Source organism: Artibeus jamaicensis, unplaced genomic scaffold (genome assembly GCF_021234435.1).
Source record: "Artibeus jamaicensis isolate MK-2021 breed Jamaican fruit bat unplaced genomic scaffold, CSHL_Jam_final contig_1526, whole genome shotgun sequence".
Lineage (NCBI taxonomy): Eukaryota > Metazoa > Chordata > Mammalia > Chiroptera > Phyllostomidae > Artibeus > Artibeus jamaicensis.
The window spans coordinates 1,275,647-1,285,177 of NW_026521297.1; the positions used below are offsets into that span (position 1 = coordinate 1,275,647).

A 9,531-nucleotide genomic window follows, 5' to 3' on the forward strand; every position below is an offset into this window, starting at 1 on the left:
CTCTCCCTTCTGATCACTGTCAGCCTATTCTCAATTTCAATGTCTTTTGCTATACTTTGCTTGCTTGTTTGTTTTGTTGATTAAGTTTCTGTTAATCGTGAGATCATATGGTATTTGTCTTTCATTGCCTGGCTTGTTTTACTTAGCATAATGCTAAGAGCTCACATTTAAAAGAAGGGAAGAGGGATTTGATTTCATGGGAAAGATGTTTCATGTACAAGAAAACACTGTAGAGTCTTCCCATGCCATTAGGTCGCCACTACTGTCAGGCCACTACTGTGATCTCTGTGTCATTTCCAGGGTGCTGGGGATTATGTTCATGTACAAGTGACTTTTAGAATTTCTGGTAAGATTTAGATTTTTCTCAACTCTGGTACATTACTTAGTTTAATTATTTCAAATTGTGGTTTCTATTTCAGTGTCATAAATGCTCTGAAATTTTCTTTTTTTTAAAGAGATATTATTTATTTATATTTAGAGAGAGGCTAAGGGAGGGAGAAGGAGAGGGAGAGAAACATCAACCTGTGGTTGCCTCTTGCACATCCCCAAGTGGAGACCTAGCTCTCAACCCAGGCATATGCCCTGACTAGGAACCAAGCTGGCAACCCTTTGGTTCGCAGGCTGGCACTCATCCACTGAGCCACACTGGCTAGGGCTGCTCTGAAATTTTCAATAGGAAATGCTTCTCACCTAATTATAATGAAATTTAATGTTTATTGCACATATGCATACCCATAATTACTTGTTACTTATAATGGTTCATATGGTTTTTAAAGTGTCTGAGCTATACATAAGTCAAGTATCATTATAAATATATGCTTGTTTTACACTAACTATAAGGTCAAATATGTTCATAATGTCAATCATTGAGAATGCCCAAGATAACATTTCAACTCATGTCTTAAATATGTCAGTAAAGAACAAATTCTCTTTCACTATGATAAATACAGATGCATCTACACATTAACAAAGACACCAATCACTGTCAGAATTCAGTTCTGTCATTTAAATTATTTATCTTAATTGATAAATTGATGTTCAAGTTATAAATGAATAGAGTTCCATGTACTGTTTATATTATGCATTTAGTTCTTTCTCTTTTAAAGGCTTGTCCTACAGTCTTGTGTTATACTTGTCACATACATATATGATGGTTTAACCAGTTCATTTGTATAAATATTTTCAGGACTCTGCAATGCAGGCATACCTTTTATATTATGATTTCCTATATTGGGCTCACAGGTCATTTGTTTTCATTATGATGGGCTGAAGCCCTTTCACCAGGAAAAGATGAAGTTCTTTGTGGGGACCTGGTATTTCCCAGCGCATTTAGCCATGGGTCTTGGTCATTTCTACTGTAGTGATGTGGGACCTCCCAGTCGCCGCCTTGGATTCTCAGGATACCGTGCAGGTAATAACGCCACGCCTACCCAGTGGGGGGGAGGGTCTAAAAAGTCATTTCCCTGGGACTCACTTACAGGGGCGGGACTTCCGGCGTCCTCTTCGTGGCGGGCAAATTCCTTCAGCCAGAATCCGCTTAATTACGTGCACAGAAGGTCCAGTTCGCTGGGTGCTGGTGGAGATGCCGGGGCGGAGAAGGCACCAGAATCGGGGTTCACAAAGCTCACCTGAGAGGAAGAAGCTGGACGACGATTCCCAGGCGTCTCGCGTCAGGGCTGAGACAGGGGTAGCCATGGCGAGAGTGGCCGCCTCTCCCGCAGCTACCGCCCAGCCTCGAGCTCAGAGTGCACTGGCGGCCTCCCTGAGACGCACGGCCGAGGTAAGTGCGCGTCCCCTCATACCTCCATCCACCTAACTGCCTCACCACAGCGAATCTTGCATCCCGGGTGCGGACGCCCTGCAGCCCAAGCTTGGCGGGTGGGTCGGAAACGAAGGCTCATCGGGGAGAGGAGGGTTGTGGTTTCTGAGGACACAGCAAGTACAGTGCAGAGTGGACAGGGCTTATTCGTATCTGGGACTCCCGCGCGGATCTCGGTGAGGATTATTGAAGCAAAGAGGAGGCAGGGTGAACTAAAGAGCCAATAATTTGGGACTTTACTGGGCTGTTAGATCCAACAGAAAACTGGGGTTGTGCTGGATCCTGCTGGAACATTTCAAGGACTCTTTGGCTGCCGTAAGCCCACTTAGTTCATAGGTGAGTCCAGAGAGATGCCCGTGGTGTGCGCAGCAGGAAGGTGGCAGAACTGAGGGCGTGGACCTGGGGTGTGAAGATGTGCAGGAGGCAGACCTTGCACAATGGTGTGCACACCTAGAGGAAGTGTGTGCTGTAGATCGTGGGCCCTGGTGGGAGGATATTGGGCTGAATCCTAAGCTCATGTTTGGCCATACCTTGGAGGCATGATCTGGGAGACTTGGCAGGAAGGATGGGAGCCTGTATTTGTGGCCCAGGGCTTCGATGACCTTTGTGTGAGGTTCACCACATTGCTGTTGCTGACCATGCTAACAGTAGTTAATGGGACTGTGATGAGAGAGTAGCCAGCGTTGGCGTTAGGGCCTGATGTCCACACTGACCTGGGGAGAAATATAGGGAGGGGAAGATTTGTAAGAAGTAATACCAGGGTTCTCAGACAGACAGCTCTTCATTCATTTGTCTCCATTGTGACAGGTTGGCGTGACCTTTGCGGACATTGCCCTGTACTTCTCCAGGGAAGAATGGCGTCTCCTCGATGAAGCTCAGAGACACCTGTACCTGGATGTGATGCTGGAGAACTTTGAACTTATATCTTCACTGGGTAATGCCTTCACTCTGCCAGTGGTGTGGGCCAGGCATTGCATTTCCTTATGCCCCTTGTTCTCTAGGGAGTACTCCCTTTTCATTCGTGGACTATAAGCACTGCTCAATTTTCCACTTTTCTTAGCAGTTCCTTTTTTTGGTAGGGCTGGTTTGCTTGCACCACTCTTTTCTGCCCCTGCAGTACCAGTCCCTGTTGTAGAGAACTCACAGGGAATGATTTGTGGTTGGTATTGTCTATGGAGACTAATAAATACCACCTTGGTTCATGACAAAAAGTATTTTTTCTATTCTTGTTGGTCATTGTATATACATATTTTTGACAAATGTCTCTTTTGACAATTTTGGCTAATGAGTCTTTTTCAATCCCTTGTGTATTTTATATCTTAATTCCTTTTCATCTACTGGCACATAGCTTTTCTCATTTGTTCAATTTTGCTTTGCAGATATTGCTTTTTTAATTTATTGTTTTAGAATTTTAATATGGCAACCCTGTATTCAGCAAGTGTAGTGCTGTAATTCTTCATCATGCTGAAATGCTGGGTACCAGTGTTTAGGGATAAATTATTTTTATTTAAGCTATGTAGAGTTTTTTTTTTTTTTTTAGACTAAGGTGTTACTTTGTTAATAGCCCTCATAAATTTATGTGACTTTTTCTAACCTGAACCCACAATATCTTCAAGCCATATTTTTATAGGGTGTCCCAGTATGTTCTCCCATGCTGGGTTTACCTTTTTTCTTGTTATTATTATTATTTTTATATTATATTTACTTTTATTTTTAGATAGAGGAGAAGGGAGGGGAAAAATGATGTGAGAGAGAAACATTGCTCCTTCCCCTCTCTCTCCTGCCCCCATCAGGGACTGAACCCCAAGTCCACTCCTGTTCCCTGTGACAGGGAATCCAACAGGCCACCTTTCGCTTTGAGTGATGATGCCCAACCCTCTGAGCCGCAGTGGTCAGGGCTTCCTTCTCATTACATTGTTAAGTGCTGACCTGTGGAGAAATTTTTTATTTGTCCTAATCCAGTCTGTTTATATTTGCTTTTTCCCCTGGTGGTGGTTGTCACATTCAGAAGATTATTTGAAAAACAAACCTTCAGCCCTGGCTGCTGTGGCTAAGTCCTGCAGACCGGAAGGCACCTGTTGTATTCGAAGTCAGGGCACGTGCCTGGATTGCAGAGCAGGGGCCCAGTTGGTTGCGTGTGTAAGGCAACTGATCACCTTTTCTTCTCACATTGGTGTTTCTCTCTCTCTCTCTCTCTCTCCCCTTCTTTTGAGAAGAAAAGTAAGTAAAAATCTTTTAAAAAATAATTGTATGATTTTAAAAAAAGCAAATGTCTAATACTGCCCTAGGTTGTCTGAAGAAGCTTTAAGTTCAGTACTGACATTGAATTTTTAATGAAAGTTGAGCTCGTTTTTATCAGTGTTGTCCAGTTTTTTGTTTTACATGTGAATGTTCAACACTATTTACTAAGCAAACTATTTTTTCTTTCTCATATGTCTTGCCTTTTTTTCCATCAAAGATTAATTGAATGTCACTGCCTATGTTTATTTCTGTATTGTCTATTGTGTTCTAGTGGTCTGTGTTTACTTTAATGACACACAGTTTGGTTGGTGTGACTTTGTTGTAGGTTGAAGTCAGAAAGTGTGATGCCACCAAAATTTTCTCTTTCCTGTCAGGTGACCACCACCGAGGACCTGGCCCTCAACCCAGGCATGTGCCCTGATTAGGAATTGAATTGACAACCTTTTGGTCCACAGGCCAGCACTCAATTGGTGTGGTAAAATCCACACCAAGCAGTCCTGTTTAATTATTTACATTTTTCTGTGTACCTGATATTCTCCTCTTGTTCTCATGCTGGTTTCTACTTGAAGTTGCTTCCCTTGGTATTCCCTGGCAGCTCATGGATATTTTTGAAAGTAAATATTTTGGATTCCTTATCAGGTTGTACATTGAAATCTATGTGTTTGTTATCAATTATTGGGAAATTATTATGTTCTCTTGGTGGTTTCCTTGTTTTTAGTATTTTTTTTAATCCTCTATTAATGTCTATGCATTTGATGAAGCAGTAACTCCTTTCAATTTTATGGACTAGTTCTGGTTGGAGAGATAGATTCATTTTCATGTGGATTTCAAGGTTGGCTGAGTTAGTGTTGTGTCTCAATCTTGAGACAGTTCCCACCAACCTTGTCTCCATGATGCTACATGAGCTGAGGGCAGAATAACAAAAAAATGTGCAGGTTAGCCGTTGCCTTGGCAGCGTTTCTTTTCAATGACATTAAAGGGTTTTGACATATTTGGTGGCACTGAATTTTTGGTTCTTTCTGGATTATGTTGTGGACAAAGGGATGTGTTTTGGGATTCATGCTGAGAAACTCCGTAGGGTCCTCTGATTTGTAAACGATGGGGAGTTCATGGATGTTTCAGAGGCTTCTTTGGTTCTTGAAAACAAAAATTTCCTGTGTTTTTCACAGAACAGTGCACTAAGGCCAACCTGAGTGCAATCACAGTAGTTGATCGAAGTAACTGTGACCCTTGTTTTTGACCCTTGCTATATTCAAATTTGTTTGTTTACCCATCTTCCCTGTCTTCTTTTCTGTGCTCTTCCGTGTTTTTTGCACATAGTTTGCTGCTTGTCTTTTGTGTTTGTTTTTATGTATGTATGCTTGTCTATTGAATTTAGAGAGACAAGGGAAAGGGAGAAAGAGGAAAAATCATCACTTTGTTTTTTCCAATTATTTATGCATTCATTGGTTGCTTCTTGTATGTGTCTTGACCAAGGATCAAACCCATAATCTTGGCTTATTGGGCCGATGCACTAGCCCAGCAGTCTCCAACCTTTTTGGCATTCAGAACCTTTATACCAGAAGGTGGGATGGGTGGCATGGGAGTGTACCCGGTTGAGGGGAGGGAAACTGGAGGTGCACCTCAGGTCAGGTTCTTGCTCACCGACTGTGGAGGGGGCCAGGAGGATACAGGAGGACACCTGTCCTTCGGGGGAGCCCAGTTCCTAAGAGGCTGTGGAGTGGTATGGGTCAGTGGTCTGGGTTGGGGACCACTGTTCTAACCAATTGAGCTACCTGGTCAAGGCTGATTTCCTATTTTTATAATTAGATTTATATTCCCCTCCTCCATGATTGAGTCTTTTTGTGGATAGCCATCTACTTGCTGCTATGGAAGAAGGGAGAATTCTCCTATTTCTTATTTGTCCATCTTGTTGAAGTCACTCACATAGACCTTTCCTCTGTGGTCTCTTGTGCTTTGTTGTTCTACCACAATGTTGCCCATCCACCTCTTCAGTTCTTCTCTTTGAATTTATATCATGTGTATTCCATGTAATGGCTCCACTGGGATTTAAGGAGACATTTTTTTTTTTGTGCGTTCCAGGAGAAACACAACTCTCTCCATGCAGAGTGGACACAGAGGCTGTCCCCTTTTAGCGAAGTGCTGTTGGAGAGGGTTTGGCACATGGGTTTTGCTAAAGTCATAACTAGGAACCCATTTTGTCGATTAGTATTTGTTACCATTGCTAATTCCTCACCCTATTCTACCTATGCTTGTTTATTGTTGACAGAGTGTTAAAGAATCAGTTCTGAGTTATCATTTCTACTCAGATTTTCAGCCTACAGGTAATCTTCACCTATGTAAACTTTGCTCCTCAGCCATTTAAAAAAAAATGGTTTTAGACATAGGAGAAAGGAGGGACAATAAGAGTAAGAGAAACATGTGATGTGTGAGAGGTACATCGATCAATTGCCTTCTAAGCACCACCAACTGGGGGTCTTGCCTGCAATGCAGGCATGTGCCCTGACTAGGAATCGAACCAGCAACCTTTCAGTTTGCAAGCTGGCACTCAATGCATTGGGCTATACCAGCCAGGGCCTCAACTCTTTCTAATACAGGTTTTGTTTTGTTGTATTTAGTTACTTCACTCTAACTTTGGTCTGTGCTTACAGACCCTCAGAGTACACACATATCATTACATTAATGTTGAACATCATAAGCTCTACTACAATTGATCTAGATGAGGTTGAGATCATTGAAATTATTCTACACAGCCTCACCTCACCAGTGGGAAAGATGGTATAGGAAGCCGTATGTGAAGAATAGTAGTACACCCCAGCTATCTACTTTTTCTTTCATCCTACACTCATGTCTCTTCCTCAGTGAGGTCACCAACACTGCCATACTTTTTGGCTAAGTAATGTATAACAGCCATTTCTTCAGCGTGTAACTCACATCTCTTGAAAATGACTTTATAGAATCATGCCTAGATGTGAGAGCTGGCCATTTACGATGAGGACATTCATTCCTCACAAGGTCAATATATATTTGACCAGTGTTCTCTTTTGTTCAGGTTGCTGCTGTGGTGCAGAGGACGTGGATGAACTGACTGAACAAAACGTTTCTGTAAGAGTGGTACAGGCAGAGAAACCCAAGGTGTCTTTGTCTTCCCAGAAGAGCCACCCCTGTGAGAGTTGTGGGCCAGTGCTGAGATACATTTTCCACTTGACTGAAGAGCAGGAAACACAACCCAGCCAGAAATCATTGCAGTGTGGGGCATGTGCAAAACAATTTTACTTCAGTACAAAGTGTCACCAGCACCAAGAGCACCATGTGAGAGAGAAGCCTTTGAGAAGAGGTGTGGACAGGCTCCTCCTTGCAGAGGGCTGCAATGTCAGTGTGTCCCAGAAGCTTTTTACCTGTGGGGAGGTTGGACAGGACATCCTTACTGAGTCAAAACATCTCCAACAAGAGGCTGCTTGCACCAGGGACTGGCCAAATGGAATCTGGGCATCTAGAAACACTACTCAAGGCAGAGAAAATTATTTCACCCTGAGTGAGTGTACAAAAGCCCTTGGCTGCAACCATGCAGATATTCAAAAGAAGGGTGTCCATACTGGAAGACAGTGTTTTGTGTGCCATGACGGTACAAACTGTTTCCCAGGAATTTCTAGGTTTTGTCGGAGAGTTCCCAGTGGACAAAAGCCACATCAGTGCAGTGAATGTGGGAAATCTTTTAAAAAATTGTCTCAACTTCGCTGTCATCATAGAGTTCACACTGGAGAAAGGCCCTATCAGTGCGTCATATGTGGGAAGTCTTTTAAAAGAAGAAGTAGCCTGTATTTACATGAGAAAATTCACACTGGAGAAAGGTCTTATGAATGTAGTGAATGTGGGAAATCTTTCACTGAAAGCACTCGTTTCCATTGTCATCAGAGAGTTCACACAGGAGAAAGGCCTTATGTGTGCAGTGAATGTGGGAAATCTTTTACCAGAAGTGATCACCTTGTTTCTCATCAGAGACTTCACACTGGAGAAAGGCCTTATCAGTGCAGTGAATGTGGGAAATCTTTTTTCCGACGGAATTCACTTCATTGTCATCAGAGAGTTCACACTGGAGAAAGGCCTTATCAATGCAGTGAATGTGGAAAATGTTATAGCAGTAAAGGTAGTCTTCGTTCTCATCAGAGATTTCACACTGGAGAAAGGCCTTATGAGTGTAGTGAATGTGGAAAATCCTTCTTCCGAAAGAACGCACTTCGTTGTCATCAGAGACTTCACACTGGAGAACGGGCTTATGAATGTAGTGAATGTGGGAAATCTTATCAGAGTAAAATTGGCCTTTGGTCTCATAAGAGTCTTCACACAGGAGAAAGGCCTTATGAGTGCAGTGAATGTGGGAAATGTTTTTTCCAGAAGAGTGTACTTCGTTGTCATCTGAGAGGTCATACTGGAGAAAGGCCTTATGGGTGCAGTGAATGTGGCAAATCCTTCTTCCAAAAGAGTGCACTTCGTTGTCATCAGAGGCTTCACACTGGAGAAAGGCCATATGAATGCAGTGAGTGTGGGAAATCTTTCTTCCGAAAGCATGAATTTCGTTGTCATCAGAATATTCACACAGGAGAAAAGCCTTATGTGTGCAGTGAATGTGGCAAATCTTATCCCAGTAAAACTGGCCTTCGTTGTCATCAGTATATTCACACAGGAAAAAGGACTTATGAGTGCAGTGATTGTGGGAAATCTTACCACAGTCACTCTGGCCTTCGTTATCATCAGAATATTCACACAGGAGAAAAGCCTTATGAGTGCAGTGAATGTGGGAAATCTTATCGCAGTAAAACTAGCCTGCGCTCTCATGAGAGATTTCACACAGGAGAAAAGCCTTATGAGTGCAGTGAATGTGGGAAATCTTATCGGTGTAAAACTAGCCTGCGCTCTCATGAGAAATTTCACACAGGAGAAAAACCTTATGAGTGCAGTGAATGTGGGAAATCTTATCGAAGTAAAATTAGCCTGCGCTCTCATGAGAAATTTCACACAGGAGAAAAACCTTATGAGTGCAGTGAATGTGGAAAATCTTACCGATGTAAAACTAGCCTGCGATCTCATGAGAGATTTCACACAGGAGAAAAACCTTATGAGTGCAGTGAATGTGGGAAATCTTATCGAAGTAAAATTAGCCTGCGCTCTCATGAGAAATTACACAGAAGCAAGACCTTATTAGTACAATGAATGTGAAAGTCTTAGATGTTAGGACATATACAGGATTTTACTTTCATGGTAAAAATAATGGAATTCTATGAAGCCTTTGCTGAACCAGATTTTATACAGCCAAGCACCAACAGTAAGGAGGTTCCACATCATTATCATTCATATATGAAGCATGTGTGTCTATGTTGTACTTTCTTGATTTACCCAGATGGTTTCCCAGGTCCATGTCACTGCATATTAGTTGAAGGTATATCCAGTGTTCCACCTATAATGGTCCAAGA

The 9,531-nt window shown here is 42.5% G+C and overlaps 1 protein-coding gene across 1 annotated transcript; it reads left to right on the forward strand.

Moving 5' to 3' along the window:
- Nucleotides 1-1,490: 1,490 nt before the first annotated feature.
- LOC119056640 (zinc finger protein 345-like) lies at nucleotides 1,491-9,283 on the forward strand. The gene is made up of 3 exons (XM_053668757.1): nucleotides 1,491-1,780; nucleotides 2,627-2,753; nucleotides 7,113-9,283. The coding sequence occupies exons 1-3, from the start codon at nucleotides 1,583-1,585 to the stop codon at nucleotides 9,269-9,271; spliced, it is 2,484 nt and encodes an 827-aa protein (XP_053524732.1). The 5' UTR covers nucleotides 1,491-1,582; the 3' UTR covers nucleotides 9,272-9,283.
- The last annotated feature ends 248 nt before the right edge of the window (nucleotides 9,284-9,531 follow it).